The sequence below is a fragment of the Corylus avellana genome, chromosome ca10 (genome assembly GCF_901000735.1).
Source record: "Corylus avellana chromosome ca10, CavTom2PMs-1.0".
Classification (NCBI taxonomy): domain Eukaryota; kingdom Viridiplantae; phylum Streptophyta; class Magnoliopsida; order Fagales; family Betulaceae; genus Corylus; species Corylus avellana.
The window spans coordinates 1,887,825-1,912,882 of record NC_081550.1 but is presented as its reverse complement, the minus strand read 5'-3'; the positions used below and the strand labels follow the sequence as shown (position 1 = coordinate 1,912,882).

General features: G+C 34.5%; 2 protein-coding genes across 2 annotated transcripts; one reads left to right on the top strand and one right to left on the bottom strand.

Moving 5' to 3' along the window:
* Positions 1-11,853: 11,853 nt before the first annotated feature.
* LOC132163758 (uncharacterized) lies at positions 11,854-13,470 on the top strand. Its single transcript, XM_059574129.1, has 2 exons — positions 11,854-12,216; positions 13,156-13,470. The coding sequence occupies exons 1-2, from the start codon at positions 11,854-11,856 to the stop codon at positions 13,468-13,470; spliced, it is 678 nt and encodes a 225-aa protein (XP_059430112.1).
* A 1,085-nt stretch (positions 13,471-14,555) lies between these two features.
* On the bottom strand, positions 14,556-16,877 carry LOC132163757 (receptor-like protein 2). Its single transcript, XM_059574128.1, has one exon. The coding sequence runs from the start codon at positions 16,875-16,877 to the stop codon at positions 14,601-14,603; it is 2,277 nt and encodes a 758-aa protein (XP_059430111.1). The 3' UTR covers positions 14,556-14,600.
* Positions 16,878-25,058: the final 8,181 nt, after the last annotated feature.

The following is a 25,058-nucleotide window of genomic DNA, read 5'->3' as shown; positions in this document are numbered from 1 at the left end:
ACACACACACACACACACACACACATATATATATATATATATATATATATATATATCGCAATCAATAATATACTAAATAAGCATATGGGCTATCATATGTCATCTTTTAATCATTAGTACTAACCACTGCTTTTAGGTATATATTTGCAAATATCTTTGCGGGGTGCGATTTCAAATGCTATAAAAGGATTTAGCTTCTCTCACTGGACACCAATTGATTTTCAGATGAGATGGTCAAAGGCTCGATCCAATAAATGGTATTAGAGCCAGGGCCATGGGTTCAAGTCTCATGATACCAATTGGTTTTCAGATGAGAAGATCAAAGACTCGATCCAACACTTTATATGTTCGGTACTTGTACTTTCTTAAGTTTAGATAGCCATACATATAGGAATTGACTGGTCAGTTGGGATTCACTAAGGCTCGTTTGTTTCGATGTAAAATATTTTCCGTTAGAAATTGTTTTCAGAAGAAAATATTTTTCTAAAAAATATTTTTCTAGAAAACATTTTCCGGTGTTTGGCATGTACGAAAAATTACAAATTTATGTATCAATCGTATTAAACTTTAAATTATGAAAATGTCCCGACCAGGTCCTGGCAATCACCTGGCCGACTCCTGCGAGTCTCGATTAGGTCTAAGTAGAGTCTCGATCAGGTCCCGACCAAGTCCTGACAATGTCTTAATTTGGTCCCGACCAAGTCCGGCGGTGTCCGGATAGGTCTCGATTGAGTCCTGGCGATGTCCTAACCGGATCCGACTGTGTCTTAGTCTGGTCTCGGCGAGGTCCTCTTAGCGCTTGTGCTAAGGAAGGCCTGACTCCAAGTTGTTCAAGAAGTCCTGATCATGTTCCGGGTAAGTCCTGATCATGTTCCGGGTTGGTCCTAAGAAGGTTCTGGGCGAGTCCCGACAAGGTCCTGGTCAGGTATATAGATTTGAGAATGAGGTGTTCAAAACTCAGAAAATTGTTTACGGTTTTAAAAAATAGAAACAATTTTTAAAAAATTAAAGAGGCATTTTTCGTTAAACTGAAAATAGTTTTCATTGACTATTATTTTCCGTCGCACTAAATATCCAAAAATATAAAAAACTCTTTTTAAATATCATTTTACGCCAAAATAAACTGAACCTAAGAGCCAAAACTCCGAGATTTTTAAATCCATCGTAACCAAAGTATAGTGTCATCGCTTGGCGTTACTTCATGTAGAAAATTTCTTCCAAGGAGGACTGGTCTGGAAATGTGACATTGTCTTAAATGCCAACTACTATACGTACCATCAAATTATTATTTCAATTGACAAAGAGGTCACTAATTAGATAGGTATATTTATTGCCCAACAACCTTTTTGTCTGATTTCTCTTGCCCATGTTTAACGTTAGACAAACTGAGTGTAAGCTGAAAGAGAAAGCTAAGAATGGAGAAGCTCCCAGCGACGAATATGGATGGTGTTTTGATAACTAACAACAACGGGTTATGTGTACATGATGATGAGGAGTTAAAGCAAGATATTTTGGATGGATTTTCTTCGACTAATCTCTAAAATTGCTGTGACCATAAGAGAACTACATGGTTTGATTTTTTAACATCTTTTTATTATTTATAATAAGTGACACCTTGTATATATAGTTGTGATCCCAATGGTAAATATATGTGTGGTCACTGGTCATGGAAAAGTATTCAAGTGATCACTATCAATTGATTGTTATTTTGTGTCTAAAATTAATGCAAAAAAAGATTCTTGCGTCCAGTTTCCTTTGGCATGGTTTGGAATCATGTGTAACTTTCCAACACAAGGAATTGACGAACCTTTCACTTTCTCCTATGCTTGAATCATGTATAACTTTCCAACACGATATCGACGGCTGCTAATTTTGTCAATTATGTTGAAAAATCGTTTTTGGACTAGAAACCCACGGCTACTGTTGCCATTTTACACTCCACCTAACATTATTTCAAACCTTGTTGATGACAATTTTGATAATTACGTTTTGAATTTCAAGAGTTTGTAAGACTCACAATGAACCACGCCATCTCGGTGTACTAGAAAAAGAAAGAAATTGTAGGTTAGCTTTTAAAATTGTACGTTTTTTTTTAAAAAAAAAAAACGTCTCTTTAATCATGATTTGATTTTAAATCGTAATTTTTTAAAAACACAATTTCATGCAATTTGATTTAAAATCGCACTTTTTGAGGATTTTTATTTTTATTTTTATTTTCTTTTTGCAGTTCCATGGTTTAGTTGGTAATGTTAAGCCATGTTGTTTGATGTAAGGAGGCGGTGTGACTGCCATCCTTAGCATTTTAGCTTCTTTTAATGAATTCCTTTCTCATTGGTATTTGTTGTAAGTGCATTTATGAGTATTAAGTCTTACGTTGAAAAAATATAGACCAAAAGGAACCCAACTGTCTAACAAAGTTAGTGTTGTACGTCAGAACACGTAGATAGGAAACAAGGGTGTTCCTCTAAGCCAAGATGCTCTTCACATTCTACAATAAACCCTAGCTCATATTTGACTAATGCTTCCACTGAAAATGCATCATTAGAAGGTAAAGTCACACTTCCTTTTGAAAATGAATTTAATGCAAAAGGGAAAATGGTCTAATCTCTAGTATTTTCTCCTGTCTACTGTTAGTTTTTCCCAATTTCGGTGCTTTTTTCCATGATTTCATTTCCTATGTTTGATTTTGGCTACAAATGAAGCTTCTTGCGTGTAGTTTCATCTGGTATATATGGTTTGGAAGCATGTATGACTTTACGGCACAAAAATTCTTATATATGGAATTGACAAACTTCTTCCTTAATTTCCTCTATGCTTCAACCCTCCACCACTTGTGCTATGTATCAACACTCTTATCACGGCCAAATCAATCAAAGCCAAAGGAATAATTTGACCGGGAAAGTCTGGCATATGCATGAGATACTTAAGAAGTGTTGTTTCAAACGATTATTCAAAAGTCTTTTGCTATTGATGAAGATCGTAACCTCTACGTTTGTGGAAATTAAGCAATGGAACCACAATTCAAAGACACGGGATCAGACGCGAGTCGTCAAACAGTCTCAAAAATCAATACATACACCTTTCAAATAAAGATTTTTTTTTTCTTTTCTAATCTTTTAAATCAAGATTATTGCTTGTAGTTTCCACTCTGGTAGAATAAAAAAAAATAAACACAAAGGATTTATGGGACGCAAATGGCTACATTTTGCTCTTATTCTTAGTAATATTTTCAATACAAAGGCTTATATTTATAGGAGAATTAGAATAAGTGAAAGTAATACTATGATATTACCCAAAAACTAGTAAATTACAATCAAATCTTGCAATCCAGATCTTTTAGACAGTATAGTGATCCAATTCAGGATGAAGATGCGTCAACCCAGTCCAGTCCATTCTTCTTGGATCGGAAATTGTTAAAATAATGATTAAGTGATTAAATTTACTTCTTCCTATAAGCTTAAACTTAAGCTTTTGGGATAACGGGTGATTTAACATGGTATAAAAGTCAAATGTCTTGGGATCGAACCTTAATTCTGTCAATTCACTCCCATTTAAATTACATATTCTATGTGTTGGGTCTCACCTATTAAAAGATAGTCTCAGCCCACAATTGAAGAAAAAAGTTAAAATAATGATCTGGTGATTTACAGAAACTATCTCAACAAAAAAGCAGGAAGAAGTTACTATACTTTTTTAAAAAAATATTATTTTCATGAGTAATAATGCAAGGAAATTCATTCCATCTCACTTGCCCCGTAGTGGGCTTTTTCGTTTTCGAGAATGAAAGACCATAGAAGCAATCAAATTGCATTCCACAGAAAGGCATTCTACTCTGTTTTCACATTTCTTGAAGAATTTTTTGTTCTCTCCTTTTAAAAGCTAAAAGCTAATAGCTAAAGTTGTGCTTGTTATGCCCCAATCCCCAACTGCACATTTTTTACAACTTGATGTATCAAAAATGACTGTAAAGTTCAGTGGGGGAAACTATGCCGCGCGTGAAAATTTCGAGAGATTGTCACAATAACCAAATAAGTTGTGGCTTTTCATTGCGGACCAATTGTAAATGGCATGCCAAAGAAAGTGGTTAGACAAAATATTTTCCCACTTACAAAGCCCGATCGAAACAGAGGTCTACAATGAATGAAAGTTCAAGGCTTATAAGGTGGATCCGTAAAGGCCTTGAGGGAATTTTGTAATCAAAAGTCATAAGGAGAAAAAGCTAACCGTTACGCCAGATCCATCTTAGAATCAGGCGGTTCGAAACAAGATCATGAAGGTCCACTTCACAAGAGAAAACCAGATTGGCCCAACTACCATATCTCATCAATTAAAGTCCAGATACATCCAAAGTCACTTACAACCTCTCCAGAGATTATTATGGGAGAGATGTCGTCTCAACAAATGTAATCATTGATCCTCTCAACAAACTCAATCCCACCTTCCAAGGGTTGTTACCAATATTTGAGGAAAGTATTTGCAGGACTCTCACTCTCAAGCTCCATCTATAAAAGGAACACACACCACAATATCAAGGGGACGGTGAATTCTATCTCTACTATTCTCATTTTATTATAGTTACTCTATTGTTTTACTTTCATCTCTTTACCAGATTGACAACTGTCTCAACAGAAAGTAACCAAGATTAATTAATTTTCTTCCCCAAAGGTGATCACATTGAACACAAATTAAAAGTATGAAAACTAACAAGGCTTATTCATATCGAAACTTGAGAAACCAAATTGATGACAGACTCCGTAACGACCACTTGATAATAGACTCTAAAATAACCAATATGCAATTTTAAAGAAGAACATTATACACCTATCTTTTAGGTGGTCCATGAATTGGAAATATGCAACTCTTCACTTACAACTAATAACTAAAGGACAACAAACTCCCCAAAAACCTGTAATGAAGCCAAGAACCACAGTAACTCAAAACCATGGAATTTTATGCCCATTGTCTTCATCCCGAATGTCTCTATTGTTGCTAACAAAATGGGCACACTCATGTGGAAGTGGGGCGCCACAAAGTCCGGGGTTGCCTTCATATGCAGAGGCATTAAAATGATGGTTTTTAAAAGTAGCTAAAAAACTTTCAAAAATTTATCTTTTAGGATTGCTGTCCAATATTCTTTCCTGAAATCCTTCATATAAAAATTCTTGCTTTTAATGATTGTATTTTGAACTTCGCGCACAAGAAAACGTACTAATTATATGACTTGGAAATCTGGAGTCTGAAAGAAATCATGAAGTGAAAGTTGGGAGGAAAATGACCAAAACTAAAGACTTGGAAGGCATAGAAATTATGACCAATGATGCTTGACTTAGACTCAAACTATCTGAAAGAAATGATGCATGATTTCGGAGAAAATTATTTGAGTGATCAACATCATTGATTTTGACTACATTAATGCAAGATTTTTGCATGTAGTTTCGTCGAACCAAGCTGAAAATTGAAAGGAAAATGACCAATGCCTACTTTTTGGCTTTTCTATTGAATTTGAATGTCCCAACGGCTAGGTTAGACGGTTCTAGTGGCAAAATGCCTGACTTCAGCAAATTTCATTGTATTGTAGAGAGAGTAGCTAGCTGTCAAAGGCTCATATGCTCTTCAGCAGATCGACTTTGTGGTCATTGATCATGATCACTCACTTGCCTCTCACCACGACAAAATTTAAAAAACAAGTTTAAACTTTTGGTATAAGTAGTAATTTAACATCAGTCATTCATATGGCTTTTAGAATCTCCTGGTAATTAAAGACGGGTTGTGATGCCTTACAGAAGAGGATACTATTTTTTTTTTTTTTGGATAAGTAACATAGGTTAATATAAAAAAAAAAATAAATAAAAAAAAAAAATCGAATATTAATATATTAACTAGTTAGATAATACTATTTATAGTTAAGTGTATATATATTAGAAGATGGAGCATACAAGTGAAATTGAATTCCTGAGGACTGCCTTTTTGTTCTGTTTTCACTTCTTTTTTAGAATTTATTTGTTATCTCTCTTTTTATTATGCATCCAAGACTAAAATGACTAAAATTGAGTGATGTATAAAAATTATTCCGCAACTTGATATATCAAAATGACTAAAATTCAGTGAGAGAGGCTATGCCGCGTGTGAAAATCATGAGAAATTAACTGTCACAATGGAGTTTTCACCGCAGACCAATAGTAAATGGGATAACAAACATTTAAAGTAATCAGGATCATTAATTATTTTATCCACAATGGGGATCACATTGAACACAAATTGAAAATATGAAACTAACAAAACCTTACATTATTCAAATCTAAACGTGAGAAACCAAATATGGGTGACTCGATGTTTATAATCACAAGAAATGCCCTCCCATTGGCAACAATCAATGGAAGACCAATTTAGTGGAGGAGAAGAAGTATGGTTGAAGGCCAAGGTTGAAAGAGAGTCGTGGTCTATTTGGTTGCAGGCATAATTCATGGAGAAAGTGCCAAAGAGAAACAAGGCGAAGAGTAGATTATAAGGCTTTAAATCTAGCATGGTTCTTCTTTAATATATCAAACCAGAAGAAAAATGGATATGAAGTAGTTCTAAAACGACTAGTATATATATATATATATATATATATATATATAATCATGTCAACTGATAGTTTGGTACACGTCAACTTTGCCCAAGTTGCAGTCCAGTGGAGACATAATTTTATGAAAATGTATTCAGGTTATAATCTTTCGATCGTTGGTGCAATTGCTTAGAGACATTATCATGTCCAACGGATTTTCCATGTTTCGTTGTTGGAAATGATCACTAATTCGGATGAATATTTAGAAGAAACACGGAGACTTAAGAAAGAGAAAAAAAAAAAAAAAGAAAACAATCTACCATGCTCCAACAACGTCCAAACGGCAAATTCAGAAAATAACAAAAATAAAAAAAGGAGAATAGAATCAGTAATGAAAGGAAGTATAAAGAAAAAGGAGAATAGAATCAGTAATGTATAAAATCCATGACTTAGGTATTTTTGTTCCCATATGAGTAAATAAGTATAAAGAAAAATAAGAAAACTTAATTAATTTTGATCAAAGTAGTAATACAAAATTAGCCAGAGTCTTTGATAGCATTGGTATGATACGTATTATATTGTAATACAAATAAAACTTATATAATTACTAACATTTGAAAAAAAAATAAATAATTTTCTCTTTTTAGGAATACAAAATTAAACAAAATCTTTCACTCAACATTTCAATCAAATATATACGTTTCTTTTGTGCACAACAACAAAATACTTTTTTTTTTTTTTTTTTTTCTTCTTCTTTTGCTTTCAAAAGTAGAAGAAAACACTTTCAACAAACGCTTGAAAATCAAGTAAATCATATAAAGAAAAAAAAAATAATAACATAATATTCAAATGAATTAAAACATAAGAACATTTTTTTTTTTTCATTTTAATCCATATAAATGAAAACATATTAAAATCTTTGTTCCCACTCCTCGTAAGTAATGATAGAATATTAGTACTAGAAATTCAATACAATGATAATCATTAATGTGGTATTGTTTTGTTTTTGTTTTTCATAATTTTTAACGGCAAAAAATCCTAAATTGTGAGGTGCAGTCTACTGTCTAATGTCAAATTACACTGTTACAAGTTTTAAGATCATGTCTGACACCTCTCTTATAAAGCTTCAAAAGAGCCAAAAATGGAGAGGACCGTTAATCTCATAGGTAAATAAATATAGGTACTGATATAATATAAGTTGAATGATTAAATTTATTAGTTTTAATCAACTAATGCTTTTTGATAATTGATGATATTTTGAACTTCTAATCGGTTCAACCCTTTAATTACAAGCTCTATAGTTTATATTAGAGGCTTTTGACTATCTCATTTAAAAATTAATTTGTGTTTAGTGAGGGAATCTATAACTTTTTTATAAAATTTGAAATAGCACCCCGCAAGTGACGGAACCAGAAACTATTATGAATAGGGGCCCAAGCCAAAAAAATGCTAACGACCAGTTGGCTAAAAAAAAAAAAATTTACCTTATAATTTTTTTGTTCTTACGAAGTAGGAGGAGGGCCATGGCCTATACCAGTCCCTCATTCCTCCATCCCTGTTCGTAAAATATATTTTAAGAACCGTTAACGTGAACAAAACGCCACTGTTGTACCTCAACAGTTTTTCCAAGTCATCACTTACAATTCTGCGCAACTTCCGTAGTTCTTTCATGATTTTAGTCTTCCGTGATTTCCAATCCCACTTGCACCTTTTTCGAAACACCATTAATTTAATGGCGCATGCGAGTAATTCCTTGTTTGGAAGTCTTCATCACTCGCACTAACAATGAGCAGTGAAATCACTACAAGAGAAAATGATTCAACCCGGCCAATTGCTTACTTTTAGTGTCCGATGACGACATTGATGACAACGGAGCTAGGAAGGGATCATAATAACCGTAATCAAGAACTAAATTCACCAAATCAAATTTGAAGGGGTTAAATTTGACAACAAACCTGAATTTAGAAAAACCAATATATATATATATATATATATATATATATATATATATATTGGAACTTGAATGTCCCAAGGACTAGGTTAGAAGGTTCTAGTTTGCAGAATTAAAGCTGGACTTCAGCAGACTTCATTGTATTGTGGAGAGAGTAGGTGTCAAAGACTCATATATATGCTCTTCAGCAGACTTCGTGGTCAGTGGTCACTGATCATGATCAGCCACTTGACTCTCACAGCAACATATTTGAAAATCTTCTCCATCTTTTCTAAGTGCTGAGACACGCTTTTCCCCTCTTGCATCTTGCTAGGACTAAAAAAAAAAAAAAAAAATCATTGCAAAAGAAACTTCTAAATTCTAAGGGATTATTTGAATCACCACTTATTTTAAAAGTTCAACTTAATAGTAAAATGTGATGTATTTAATCACTACTTTAACACTAATAGGTGAAGTCTAACACCTAAAATATTTAGTTGAAATGAGATGAATTAACGAAAACACTGTTCGAACTCACGACCTCTACTCTAGTACTATGTTAAATTACCACTTTTAGGATAAGTGGTGATTTACTTCTTTGTTAGATTCTCGTTTTATGTAGCGGTCTCAAATGGTTACATTTTATTGTTCTTGTAAGCCATCTGAGCTATACAAAGATTCTTCCTTTCGCAGATAAGCTGAGAAACCGTATATCTCCCAAGCGATATAGATTTTGGCTGATTTGGAGGTTTAGAAGAGAGAATGATAGAGCATACAAGTGAAATTGCATTCCTGAGCATTGCCTTTTTGTTTTGTTTTCACATTTTTTGAAGAACTTGTTTGTTGTCTCTCTTTTTATTATGCATAGGAAAGCTGTGGAACATATAATGACCAAATAAGTTGTGACTTGTCGTCGCGGACCAACAGTAAATGGCATGACAAACAAAGTAACTAAGATTAATTAATTTTCTCCAAAACGGTGATCACATTGAACGCAAATTGGAAATATGAAAACTAACAAAACCTTAATTTATGCAAATTGAAACTCAAGAAACCAAATTGATGACAGACTCTATAACAACCAATTGATAACAGACTCTAAAGTGACCAATATGCAATTTTAAAGAAAAAGATTATACACCTATCTTTTAGGTTGCCCATCAATTGGAAATATGCAACTCTCCACTCATAACTAAGAAATAATGAACCTCAAACTCCCCAAAAACCTGTAATGAAGCCAAGAACCACTGTAATTGGAAATCATGGGATTTTAGGCCCATCGTCCTCATCCTGAATGTCTCCCTTGTTGCTAACAATATGGTCGCAATCATGTGGAAGATGGGGGCCACAAAGCCCAGGGTTATCCTCATATGCAGAGGCATCAAAGCTTTGGAGCTGAGTGCCTGATGGTATTGGTCCATGCAAATTGTTGTTTGCAACACTAAAGGCATGCAAGAAATGTAGACTACTTAGTGATGCTGGTAGTTCGCAGGACAATCGATTTGCAAAGAGGTCTAATACTTCCAAGTTTGTGAGCTCTGAAATTTGGTTTGGAATGCTGCATGAGAAGCTGTTATAACTAAGATCCAACCGAGAAAGATGCTTCAAACAACCGATCTGAATTGGGATGTTCCCACTAAGATTATTGTTTACAACAACAATTGTTGGGCATAAGCTTGAGAGAAAATTGTGTTGTGTAGAAGGATTGGGGCTAGTAGGTATTGGTAAATCCCAATGATACTAGAGCCTTTGGTGACATTAATGTTTGCGATCCACAAAATTCCTATGGAAATTCACCTGAAATTAAGTGTCCAGATAAGTCTAAACAAAAAAGCCTTGGAAGAGTCGACAACCAATTAGGAATTGAACCCAAGATACAATTGTTAGCTAGAGTTAGAAATTCTAGCTTCTTAAGCCTAGATAGCCATATAGGCATTTGACCAGACAATTTGCATGATTTAAGACTAAACAATCAGAGATTTTCAAATCCATCATAATCAACTCGTCTAGGGCTCGACCCGATTAAGGCTTGACTCGCCTGACAAGCCCGACTCATTTGGAGCTCGTGAGCTCGACCCGTTTAGGCCTCGATTAGCTCGGCTCGCTCGACTCGTCTAGGGCTTGCTAGCTCAACTCCATTAACGCTCGAATAGCCCGGCTCACCCGACTCGATTAGGGCTCACGAACCCAACCCGCTCATATATCGCCCAAACCGACCCATTTATGGCTTGTTAGATATATATTTATATCTATATTATCAATTTCTCATATGATTGATAATTCATATTTGATACTTCATTAATTCTTATTTAGTATTTATTTATTTGATATGTAATACCATATAAATAATATAATTAACATATGATCTACCGTCTATGAAGCTACGTATTAATGTATTATCATTAGATATATTACAAAGTGATTCATGTAATCTCAAATTAAGTTATTAGTATAAATGTATAATAATATTAAAAATTAAAATCAATAATGTGTTTATTTATACGTTAGAATCATAATCTCAATATAATCATAATCATAAGTATTAAGTTATTAACAATTTAATATTTATCATTCAAAATTAATAATTTACTAACTTATACTACTTAGTGTATATTAGACTATTAGTAATTTAGTATAAACTGTATAATAGTATAATTAGTATTAGATAATCACCTAGTTAATATATACTAATCTCAAATTTAGTAATTAGGTTCTAAGAATCTAAGCAATTAGAAAGTTAGTCAACAATGTGCTCTTGATTCATTACTCTTTTGGGTGTGACAATTGACATTATACACAATAATACGAACTTAAATGTTATATTAATTAATTGTATAAAATTAAATTAGTTTAAGTTAGTGTTATACACTTATACTTATAAATTAATAAATTATAATATATATTTATATATGATATGTTTATTATATATAATATATGTTACGTTATATTCATCAATCATTATATAGTAATGCTTAGTGTATATTAGACTATTAGTAATTTGGTATAAACTGTATAATAGTATAATTAGTATTACATAATCACCTAGTTAATATATACTAGTCTCAAATTTAGTAACACTCTCTTTTTTAAGTATAAGAAAAAAGAGAGCACAAGCATGTAAAAAGATTTTCTAAGATGGTTGATCGATTTTGTAGTAGTTGATCGATTTTCTAAGATGGTTCATTTTATTGCATGTAAAAAGATTGCCGATTCCGTGAACGTGGCGCAATTATATTTTCGAGACGTATACCGCCTCCACGGCCTATCATTGTCCATAGTTTCCAACCATGACACGTGATTCCTTAGCCACTTTTGGCGGTGCTTGTGGCAGTTATCTTACACGAGACTTGATTTCAGTAGCGCTTACCACCCACCAATGGATGTTCAAACGGAGGTTGTTAATCAGTCATTGGGAGCTTTGCTTAGAAGCTTGGTGGGTGAACACCTCAAGTCATGTTACCAGCAGTTGTACCAAGCTGAGTTTGCCTACAATCCATCTGTCAACTGGAGCACCAGCCTTAGTTTGTTCACCATCATCTATGGGAGTAATCCACGGGCACCACTGGATTTAGCACCTCTCCCTGATTTAAAGCGAATAGACACCAAGGCGGAGGACCTTATTGTACATATACAAGAGGGCCACAAGTTAACCATCAAGAACCTAGAAGAATCAAAGGCAAAGTACAAGGTGGATGCAGACAAGAAGCGGCGTGCTTTGGAATTTGAAGAAGGTGATTTTGTATGGGCGGTGCTAACTAAAGATAGATTTCCTATTAGAGCATTTCCAGCAGACTCCCTATAAGGGAGTCTGTTTCCTAAATTTAGGGAATATGTCTAAAAAATCGCAAAAAACGTCCCACAGCAGATTCCCTATATGGTTCCTTAAACCATCAGCTGCTACAGTTGAACCCAATGTTTTGGGTTCAACTGTAGCGATCTACATGCTTATTAAATTAGAAAAAAAATATTATCTCTCCTCTCTCCTCCCGTCTCACGTCTCTCTCACCTCTCTTTCTCTCTCTCGCACCACCAAACCAGAGATCAAACCAGACGTCTCTCTCTCACCTCTCTTTCTCTCTCTCTCGCACCACCAAACGATCAAACCAGAAACCCAGATCGATCAAACATTTTCAGAACGAATCAGAGATTTCAGGGATTTCAGACCCATAAATCAAATCAAACCAAAGAAACCCAGAAATCAAATCAAAGACACAAGGCGTCAAGGCATGTGAGCGCCGATTGGGTCGCTGTTGGATGGGGTCACGTTGTGCGAGGGGTTGGAGTCGCTGTCGATACAGAACTCGGCGGACTTGGACGACATGGGGTTGATAGCGATCGCGAGGGGGTGTTGGAAATTGAAGAAATTTGAGGTGGTTGGGTGCAAGAGGATCATAGGGACAGGAGTGAGGACATTAGCTTCCTTGTTGGGAGGAGAAGAAAAGGAAGAGATCACAGGAAGAAGAAATGGGTTGCTATGCTGCGCTGCATCGGAAAGAAAGAAGAAGAAAATATGAAGGAGAGAGAAAGTATAAATTAAAGGAATAAAATATAAAAAAAGTAAAATAAAAATATAATATTTTAATGATATAGGGAAGTATTTAGGGAAGCTATTGGGGAGTAAATTGATATAGGGAAGCAAAAAGTAGTTTGGATCCTTAAATTTGGGGAAAATGATCAGGTAGCTGCTGGGAATGCTCTTAGTGAGTACAATAAATTAGCGGCTCGCAACATTGGTCTGGTAGAGATTGTGAAGAAGATCAACCCCAATGCTTATCATTTGAAATTGCCCAGCCACATCAAGACGTCTGATGTTTTCAATGTCAAGCATCTTGTGCCATTTATGAAAGATTCGTCGGAGGAGGATGCGAATTCGAGGGCGAATTCTATTCAACCTGGGGAGAATGATATAGACTACAATGCTAGGGAGTATATGTGGAAGACCCGAATGGATGATTGTGTGAAGACGCCCCAAAAGATGGTGGCACGATCCTAAACTCTCACAACAAAGGAGGTAGTCCCTGGAACTCCGATCGGTCGCACCTTGATTGTGATTAAGCGTAGTGCACCTGATATGGAGAAGATAGTCCCTGGAACTGCAACCGATACACCTTGCCTCTGCGTTTGAGCGCATGATCGAGCGCACAAGCCCCTGGAACTGCGACCGAGCCTGTGAATGAGCGCACGTTCGAGTGCACAAGTCCTTGGTAGTGCGATCGATCGCACTATACCTATAATCGAGTGCACTCGGAGAATTCTATGTTAACTTTCCACTGTTATTTGCTTTAAACCAACTTAGTTTACTTATTTTGCAAGGATTAGGGTTGTGGGAGCCCTAATTCTATCCTTTATTAGTACTAGGGGTCTTGGGGCTATAAATATATGATTATAGCCCCTTGAAAAGACAGTTTATTTTATTTGATCAATTTTCTTTCAATAAGAATTACTTAGAGGAGTTTTCTTCTTATTTTTCCATGAAACCTTAGATAGACATAAACTCTATAGTTTTCAGAAGAATTCTCAAATCCTTGATAGACTCAAGATCTAAGAATTATTTATCCTTCTTCTTGTATTTTTTTATTCGCTTCCACTTAGTCAGGCTGCATCACTTTCATAATCCGAAAATCATTGTAAAACATTTTAACCTTAATTTCACCTTTAATTTAACTCTGTGAAATTCCTTAATTCAATGTTTCTTGGTGAATAATGAGATCTTTGAACATAAATTTATAAAGCCAATCAGTCTACTAATCATATGGCTTTTGATAGTTGGAAATTTTTGCTGATTTGGAGGTTTAGAAGAGAGAATGATAGAGCATACAAGTGAATTGCATTTTTGTTCTGTTTTCACATTTTTTGAAGAATTTGTTTGTTGTCTCTCTTTTTATTATCCATTGGAAAGCTGTGCAACGTATAAAGACCAAATATGTTGGGGCTTGTCATCGCGGACCAACAGTAAATGGCATGACAAACCAAGTAACCAAGATTAATTAATTTTCTCCAAGACAGTGATCACATTGAACACAAATTGGAAATATGAAACTAACAAAACCTTTCATTATTCAAATTTAAACTCACGAAACCAAATTGATGACAGACTCTATAACGACCAATTGATAACAGACTCTAAAGCGACCAATATGCAATTTTTAAAAAAAAGATTATACACCTATCTTTTACATCGTCCATGAATTGGAAATATGCAACCCTCCACCTATAGCTAAGAACTAATGGACCACAAACTCCCCAGAAACCTATAATGAAGCCAAGAACCACAGTAATTGGAAACCATGGGATTCTAGGCCTATCGTCCTCATCCTGAATGTCTCCCTTGTTGCTAACAATATGGGTGCAATCATGTGGAAGAGGGGGGCCACAAAGTCCAGGGTTACCCTCATATGCAGAGGCATCAAAGCTCTGAAGTTGAGTGCCTGATGGTATTGGTCCATGCAAATTGTTGTTTGCAACACTAAATTTATGCAAGAAATTCAGACTACTTAGTGATGCTGGTAGTTCACCGGACAATCGATTTGCAGAGAGGTTTAATTCTTCCAAGTTTGAGAGCTCTGAAATTTGGTCTGGGATGCTCCCTGAGAAATTGTTATAACTTAAATCCAGCAAAGAAAGCCGCTTCAAACAGCCGATCTCAATTGGGATGTTGCCGCTAAGATTGTTGTTTGCAAGAATAATTGCTGGTTGCAGGCTTGAGAGAAAATTGTACTGTCCAGAAAGACTGAAGCCAATAAATATTGGTAAATCCCAATGATTATTGTCTACTAGAGCTTTTGGTGACACTAATGTTTGCAATCCACAAAATTCCTTTGGAAATTCACCTGAAATGAGGTTATCAGATAAGTCTAAACGAAAGAGACTTGGAAGAGTGAACAACCAATTAGGAATTGAACCTGTGATACGATTGCCAGCTAGACTTAGTAATTCTAGCTTCTTAAGCCTAGATAGCCATATAGGCATTTGACCAGACAATTCGCATGATTCAATAGTAAACAATCGAAGATTTTCAAATCCGTCGGAATCTTCTATATTGTCATCACTTGGGATTGCCTCGTATAAAAAACTCTCTCCAAGGAAGAGTACACTGAGTGCCTTGCAACGCTTCAAAATCTTAATTGCGAATGTGATATTGGTTAACCTGTTGCCAGTAAGTGAAAGGAAAGATAAGAATTCTAATTGCAGCACCTTAGGTTGGATTTGTCCCTCTAGTCGATTTCGAGATAGTCGAATTGCGATCAAGGACTTGCATGAGTATAGGCTTACTGGAAAGTTACCAGAGAAATTATTAATCCCAAGGTCAATTACAGTAAGATGATGAAGACTTGAGAAATTAAAGGTAGAGATGTTTCCTTCAAGGAAATTGAATCGTAAGGACAATATTGTGAGATTTGTGCAATTCACCAAAGATGGCGGCAAAGAGCCTGTTAAGGAGTTCCAATCAAGGAGTATGTGCTTTAATTTGGAGAGCTTCCCGATATCCACTGGGAGCTTGCCACTCAAATTATTGCGATAAAACTCAAGGTAAGTGAGTTTGGTAAGGTTCACAATGTCACCGCTAATGGGTCCTGAAAGATCATTGGAAGGCAAAGAGATTTCTTCCAACCCCACTGCATTGTATATATCATGAGGAAGCAATCCAGAGAGAGAATTAAAACCTGCCCGGAAAACCTTGAGTTTGGAACATGCCCCTAGTCCACGAGGAATATGGCCACTATAATGATTATGGGAGAAATCGAGGAGCTTGACCACTGAAGAATTGATGCAAGGAAAGGAAGGAATCGGGCCTGTGAGACTATTGTTGCTGACATTGAGGTCGGTCAACCTCCATGCTCTTTGAAGGAATGAAGATTGGATTGTCTCACTAAATTGATTGCTAGATATGTCAACAATTTGAAGGGAGGCAGGCCAACCAGATGTATCTCCAAATAGATTGTTGTAGCTCAAATCAATGACCTTGAGTTGATTCAAGGACGAAAACAATCCCTTAGGGAGAGGACCCAAAAGTGAATTGTGGGAGAGATTAAGGTGGGAGAGACATGTGAGGTTTCCAAGATAGGGAGATATACTGCCATTGAGGCCTTTAGCAGGTAACCAGATATGGGTGACTCGACTTTTATGACTACAAGAAATGCCCTCCCACTGGCAACAATCAATGGAAGACCAATTTAGTGGAGGAGAAGACATACGGTTGAAGGCTAAGGACATGAGAGAGTCGCGGTCCATTTGGTTGCAGGCATGATTGGTGGAGAAAACACCAAAGAGAAACAAGGTGAAGAGGAGATGAAAAGGCTTTAAATATGACATGCTTCTTGTTTGATATGCCAAACCAAGAAGAAAAATGGTTATGAAGTACGTAGTCCTAAAACTACACCTTGTATATATAGCTCTCATCTTCAACTTTTCCCAAATGGTAAGTATATATGGTTGCGTCAACTCTGCCAAAACGACAAGTCAGCTGATAGTTTTGCCCCACTAGCAAAACCTAAGATGGTAACCCCAACTTTGCCCATTTCCATATATTCTAACAATTTCATTGAAAAGTATTCAAGTTCATTATCTTTTGATTTTGGCTACAAATTAAGATTCTTGGGTGTAGAACGTTTCATGATTACGACTTGACAAAACGTTTTCCTTTCACCTATGCTTGAAACGTCCCACGGCTAGTGGTGTTGTTATACCGTCCACCTCACATTGTCCCCACGTACAAATGTCACACTCACATATATATAAAAAATTAAAACTGAACAAAATTTAATTAAAAAATATAACTACTGAAATAAATAAATAATTCAATAAAATTTAATTATTATTTAAACATATAAATGTAACATACAATTTATTTTGTTATGCCTATGATGTTACCTATTTGGTTGTCCTTTACGAGTCTTCATAATTAGTTGACAAGGTTTTTACTTTTTTATGTAGATATGCCCTTCGAATATGGTCTCTATTTTAGATTTTTTTTTTTTTCTTAAGCAATGATCTATTTACAAATTTACTAAATCTACCTTTACACAAGCTTGTTTAGAATTTGATTGAAACTTATTGGAATCATTGATGTTCTTCATAATCTCAAATAACTTCAATTATATTCATACAGTTAAAACATGTAACAACAAATATATATTCATAAGAAATTAATTTAATTGAATAATCGAAATAAAAGTTTAATCAATATTAAAGTTTGATCACATACCTAAATTTTTTAAAAGCAATTGGTCTAAATTATTGAAGGCTTTAAGAAAAAAAAAACTGCAAAGTGAAAGAACGACTTTAGAATTTTGCATAATGTAAATGTATACTTGCTTTTGTTTTTAAAGTTGAGATTATTGATTGAGAACTATACTTCAGGGCTTTTTTTGTTTTTTTAATCAGCCGAATGTATTGGCCCACTGACGTGCTAAAAGAAAGAAGCTAAGGCAGTAGTCCATTGACGTGTTAAGCCCATTGACCAATTGACTTGTTCAAAGAAAGAAGCAGCAGTGGTCCCCAAATAGTCCAATGACAAATTATTTAAACGGTGCGGTTAGTATAGGGAGAGTTTGTAATCGTCTTCTACCCCTTTTCATCTAATTACCTTAACCTAGAAGAAGCCTTGAACACAGATTCTGTTGCAGAAAAATTTCGCAATATCCCAACACTGCTCGAGTCGTTGCCCCATGTGTTTTATGAGTGGGTGTCGATTGCCCTGATCTGCGGTTGAGGGTAGGCAACAGGGCATCCAAGAGATTTTCTACAAAGTATATAAAAAAATTTTAGAGGTTGAGGGGAGACCCCTCTCAACCCCCCTCCCTCCGCTGGTGTCAATAATAAATACATTCTTTAGGTTCTGGCGAAGTTTAAATAGGTTCATTGTCACTTTATTAATTATCATCAAAATTAACGGTTTGTCATATGTCAATCTGTCTCATTTGACACATCATGAAAACCCAATGCAATGCCAAGTCAAAAAGCTCCAAGTCATTCATAGCAAAACAAAAAACATTCGATGAACCCTTAAACTTAGAGAATCACAAAACATGATCATAACCAGCAAACCCACAGCAACAAAAGATTTTAGTTCAATTGACGTGACATTGCATTGGACTGTTAAGATGAATGTTGACGTGTTAAATAAGACACTTGTGGTAGATGACAAACTGTTAATTTTGACAATAAAATAATATAGGAATATATTTTAAACTTGGGCAAAACTTAAGAATCAAATTATTGAAATTGAAAATCCAATGACTAAATCCAAATGATATGAAAACTTAAAGAACAAATATAATTTTCCTTTTTTTTTTTTGTTTTGTTTTTCCTTTATATGTAAATATATATTGGATTTTTTAACATCATTATATATATATATATATCTATATATATGTCAACTGAGAGTTCTGTACACGTCAAATTTGCCCAAATTGCAAGTAATGTGGGGGCATACGCATAATTTCATGGAAAGTATTCAAGCTAGCTATAGATCTTTTGATTTTGGTTGGTATGGCTTGGAAAAACATGCGTGTAACTTTCCAGCAAGAAAGTTCTTTTCCATATATATATATATGTCAACTGAGAATTCTGTACACGTCAACTTTGCCCAAATTGCAAGTAATGTGGGGGCATAATTTCATGGAAAGTATTCAAGCTATTCAAGCTCGCTATATATCTTTTGATTTTGGTTGGTATGGCTTGGAAAAACATACGTGTAACTTTCCAGCAAGAAAGTTCTTTTCCATATAACTTTCCATTTATGTCGTTGTTCGAAGTATATATCTACTGCTTTCACTCCTGCTCCACTATATAAAACATTGGAAGTAATTCATCCAAAAAAAAAAAAAGAGAAAACCTTGGAAGTCTCTTTAAACGGGTAGATGAGTAATCTATAGAGGATTCTGCTTACCTTCTCCCCGCCTTTAATTATCATTTTATTTGCAATGTTACATTCGATATTTCAATTTTTGTACTGTACTTCTTAATCTACCATTAGAGTTGTAATCTCCTCCTTTTGTTCCAAAAAACCATTTTTAACCTTTTGTTTTTCCAGAATTTTTGTTGTTTTTTTTCTCTCTCTTTCTTTTTTGTGTTTTTGTTTACTTTATCTTTATACTTTTTAAAACTTTTTTTATCTTATACAATTTTTTTTTTTTCATTTTAAATCTGGGTTGTTGAGATATTGTAACTCCAATGACATGGATAAGCTAAGCTTTGCAGGTCTTCCACGCAAAGTTTCCTATCATTTTCTGCCCTTTCTTTTGTCTCAATAAAGTCGCTTTTATCACTCACAAAATAAGTCTTCATGCTAAAATTCACTTTTGGACTGGAAACCTTATAATACAGTCCACCATGTCATATCAGAAAATATCAAACATTATGCTTTAGTCTCATCATAGTCTGAACTAGTTGTCTTGCCAAACAATGTAAACACGAGAAGTGGTAGGCAGTCAAATAAATGAACTTAGAAAAATTTCTAAATAGACGTGGCAAGGGTTTTTTAATTAAAAAAATACAATTTTCTTTTCCTTGTTTGCCACTTACGATCTGCCATGTCAGTTTGAAAATTTTTTTATGTTCATTTGTTTGGCTCCCTACCACTTTTCATGGAAACACACGACTATATATAGCTATCATGTCATGTCGTACAATATATGCTTTAGATGAGATTCACAAATAACAAAAAGAGATGAGATTCACAAGTAACAAAAAGACTAGCTAGTAGACAGACATGTGATTCACGAATAAACCGACAGAAAAGATCGATCATTTCCATTTTTTATTTTTTTCTCTAAAAAAAAAAAAAAAAAAAATTATGGTAAAGTCTACATACGTACCTTCCTCAAATTACCATCCAATTGACAATATCTCCCTGAACGTTTAATTGTGACAATGTCCCAGGCCCAAACTACTAAAACATTGTCAATGTACCTTCAAATGACAAAACTACCCTTAGTAAAATAAAAATACACAAACTTCTAAAAAAACCTATATATATATAATCCAAGTGGTGGTGAAATTTAAAAATAATAAAAAATCCTATTTTTTAGAAAAAATTAAAAAAATTCGACTAAAAACAAATTTCGTTTTTTAAAACAAAAATTTTTAAAAATCATTTTTTAAAGTAAAAATTTCCATTTTTTTAAAATTATTAGTTTTAATAATTTTAAAAAAAAATATCACATGCCTTGCTGCAAGGGCATTTTTGGAACAGCAAAAAAAGGCTGGAAATGGGCGCTGGTTTTGAAGTAAGTCTCATGTTCACTCCATCAACTCTTACAGCCTTTTGGCCGATAATTTCATGCTGACTGAACAGTATATGCCCAACACCGTCGCCCAAAAACAGTTGTCAAACAGAGCCTTAGTTGGTGTGTTAACAGATGTGATGGTTTAATGGGACATATTGTATATTTAAAGGAAAGTTAGCTTTGAGTAATCGTTAATTTGGTGTTAGTAAACGAAAAAGGGGGTGAGATTGTTAAATGGGATTATATATAATTTTAATAAGGACTGGGCCCCATGTATTGTTAATAATGCTCATGTCTTATTATATATGACCGGACCCCTCATGTATAATGCACACCATTTTCTTCTTTCTTTTTCTTCCTTTCCTTATTTTTCCTGCCGACCCTCCACTCTCCCATTTCTTTTATTTTTTTTATCTTCTTTTTCTCTTCCTTTCCTTATTTTTCCTGCCGACCCTCCACTCTCCCATTTCTTTTATTTTTTTTATCTTCTTTTTTTCTTCCTTTCATTCCCCCTTTCACGCCAACATGTTCTCATCTTTCTTTTTCTTTTATTTTTCTATTCTTATTTCTTCTCTTTGAAGAAATGAAGATTGGATTGTCCCCTTGAATTGATTACTAGATATGTTAACAATTTGAATGGTGGTGGGCCAGCCGGATATATATCCAAATAGATGGTTGTAGCTCAAATCAAGGACCTTGAGTTGATTCAAGGAAGAAAACAATCCCTTAGGGAGAGGACCTGAAAGTAAATTGTGGGAGAGATTGAGGTGCGAGAGATGAGTGAGGTTTCTAAGAGAGTGAGATATACTCCCGCTAAGGCCTTTAGAAGGTAACCAAATATGAATGACTTGACGTTTAGGATCACAAGAAATGCCTTCCCACTGGCTAATTTAGAGGAGGAGAAGACATATGGTTCAAGGCTAAGGACGAGAGAGAGTCGCGGTCTATTTGGTTGCACCGTTGCAGGCATGGTTGGTGGAGAAAATGCCCAAAACGACTATGAAGTATCCTAAAACGACTAGTATATATATATAATCATGTCAACTGATAGTTCTGTACACGTCAACTTTGCCCAAGTTGCAAGTCCAGTAGGGACATAATTTTATGAAAATGTATTCAGGTTTCGCAATCTTTCGATCGTTGGTGCAAGTGCTTACAGACATTATCATGTCCAACGGATTTTCCATGTTTCGTTGTTGGAAATGATCACTAATTCGGAATGAATATTTAGAAGAAACACGGAGACTTAAGAAAGAGAAAAAAAAAAAAAAAATACCATGCTCCAACAACGTCCAAACGGCAAATTCAGAAAATAACAAAAATAAAAAAAGGAGAATAGAATCAGTAATGAAAAGAAGTATAAAGAAAAAGGAGAATAGAATCAGTAATGTATAAAATCCATGACTTAGGTATTTTTGTTCCCATATGAGTAAATAAGTATAAAGAAAAATAAGAAAACTTAATTAATTTTGATCAAAGTAGTAATACAAAATTAGCCAGAGTCTTTGATAGCATTGGTATGATACGTATTATATTGTAATACAAATAAAACTTATATAATTACTAACATATAAAACTTATATAATTCTTAACATTCAAAAAAAAAAAAAAAAATTTCTCTTTTTAGGAATACAAAATTAAGCAAAATCTTTCACTCAACATTTAATGCAATCAAATAATTACATTCCTTTTTGTGCACAACAACAAAATACTTTTTTTTCTTCTTCTTTTTTTGCTTTCATAATTTTTAACGGCAGAAAATCCTGAATTGTGAGGTGCATTCTACTGTCTAATGTCAAATAATTACACAGTTACAAGTTTTAAGATCCTGTCTGACATCTCTTTTATAAAGCTCCAAAAAGAGCCAAAAATGGAGGGGACCGACAAGAGATTAGTAGATTGGTAGGTAAATAAATATAGGTACTGATATAATATAAGTTGAATGATTAAATTTATTAGTTTTAATTAATTTAAGTTTTTTGGATAATTGATGATATTTTGAACTCCTAATCAGTTCAACCCTTTAATTACAAGCTCTATAGTTTATGTTAGAAGCTTTTGACTATCTCATTTAAAAATTAATTGGTGTTTAGTGAGGGAAACTAAAGTTTTTAAAAAATCTGAAATAGCACCCGGCAAGCAGTGATGGAACTAGAAACTATTATGAATAGGGCCCAAGCCAAAAAAAAATGCTAAGGACCAGTTGGCTAAAAACAAAAGAAAAATAAATTACCTTCTAATTTTTTTGTTCGTAGGAAGTAGGAGGAAGGCCATGACGTATACCAGTCCCTCATTCCTCCATCCCTGTTCGTAAAGTATATTTTAAGAACAGTTAACGTGAACAAAACGCCACTGTTGTACATCAACAGTTTTTCCAAGTCATCTTTTACAATTCAGCGCAACTTCCGTAGTTCTTTCATGATTTTTGTCTTCTGTGATTTCCAAGCCCACTTGCACCTTTTTTGAAACACCATTAATTTAATGGCGCATGCGAGTAATTCCTTGTTTAGAATTAATCTTCATCACTCGCAATAACAATGAGCAGTGAAATCACTGCAAGAGAAAATGATTCAACCCAATTGCTTACTTTTAGTGTCGAATGACGACGATATTGATGACAACAGAGCTAGGAAGGGATCATAATAAACGTAATCAAGAACGAAATTCACCAAATCAAATTTGAAGGGGTTAAATTATATATATATATATACTGATTTTTTTTTTTGGAACTTGAATGTCCCAAGGACTAGGTTAGAAGGTTCTAGTTTGCAGAATTAATGCTTGACTTCAGCAGACTTCACTGTATTGTGGAGAGAGTAGGTGTCAAAGACTCATATGCTCTTCAGCAGACTTCGTGGTCACTGATCATGATCAGCCACTTGACTCTCACAGCAACATATTTGAAAATCTTCTCCATCTTGTTAAGTGCTGAGACACGCTTTTCCCCTCTTGCATCTTGCTAGGACCAAAAAAAAAAAAAAAAAAAAAAAAAAATCATTGCAAAAGAAACGTCTAAATTCTAAGGGATTATTTGAATTACCACGTATTTTAAAAGCTCAACCTAATAGTAAAAGGTGATCAATTTAATCACTACTTTAACACTAATAGGTGAAGCCAAACACCTGAAATATTTAATTGAAATGAGATGAATTAACGAAAACAGTGTTCGAACTTATGACCTCTACTCTAATATTATGTTAAATCACTACTTTTGGGATAAGTGGTGATTTACTTCTTTGTCAGATTCTCGTTGTATGTAGCGGTCTCAGATGGTTACATTTTATTGTTCTTGTAAGCCATCTGAGCTATACAAGGATTCTTCCTTTCTCAGATAAGTTGAGAAACCCTATACCTCTCAAGTGATATAGATTTTGGCAGATTTGGAGGTTTATAAGAGAGAATGATAGAGCATACAAGCGAAATTGAGTTCCCGAGCACAACCTTTTTGTTTTGTTGAATTTTCACATTTTTTGAAGAATTTGTTTGTTGTCTCTCTTTTTATTATGCATAGAAAATCTTGAGAAATTGTCACAATAACCAATAATAAATGGCATAACAAACATTTACAGTAACTAGATCATTAATTATTTTATCCACAATGGTATTACAACTCCTAGTCATGTCTAGCAACCTAGTGGTATTACAACGGACAAAGTTTTCCTCCAAACTAAATTGCTGCATGTATGAAATAGCAACCTAATGGTATCCATAATGGTATTATAAATATATTCTGACATTATTCACTAGTCATGTCTAGCAACCCAGAGGTATTACAACTCCAGAAATAACATTGGCTAATGTGATTATGTGCAGGTTGCTGCATGTTTGAAATAGCTGCACATCAACCTGCATTTAGAGCTCCTGTAAGTGTTGGCTTGACCTATAACTATTGCATTTTTTTACGCGATGAAGTTGAGTATTGAACTAGATATTTCAATTGCTGGCTAACAAGTAAATCAGATTATTGGCAAATTAATGTAACAGGATTTGTCAAGACTTGTTAACAAAATAAACCGATCATACATGTCCCCACTTCCAATTATGTATTCTTCTGCATTGTAAGTGAATGTTATGATTTTTTCTGTAAGTATACAAAAGCAAATATACAGAAAGGAATTATACAACTAAGATTGGATGGAATTTGGAATGCAGGAAATAATTAATTAAGAGCATGTTAAGAAAGAATCCTAACCACAGACCAACAATGAGTTCAAATTGCCAAACTCTGTCATATCTTTCTAAAAGCAATGTCTTTTCCTGAAACTTTCACCACATTTTAGGCCGCAGAGCTGCTGAGGCATCCCCATTTACAACCATACCTTGCTCAATGCTCCAATATATCATCTGTTTT

Bases quoted from the DNA above. Each gene is read 5' to 3' on its own strand.
- LOC132163758 (XM_059574129.1), top strand. From the start codon at position 11,854: ATGGATGTTCAAACGGAGGTTGTTAATCAGTCATTGGGAGCTTTGCTT. The intron at 12,217-13,155 runs GTATGGGCGGTG...GAAAATGATCAG, and splicing joins AATTTGAAGAAGGTGATTTT to GTAGCTGCTGGGAATGCTCT.
- LOC132163757 (XM_059574128.1), bottom strand. From the start codon at position 16,877: ATGAGAGCTATATATACAAGGTGTAGTTTTAGGACTACGTACTTCATA.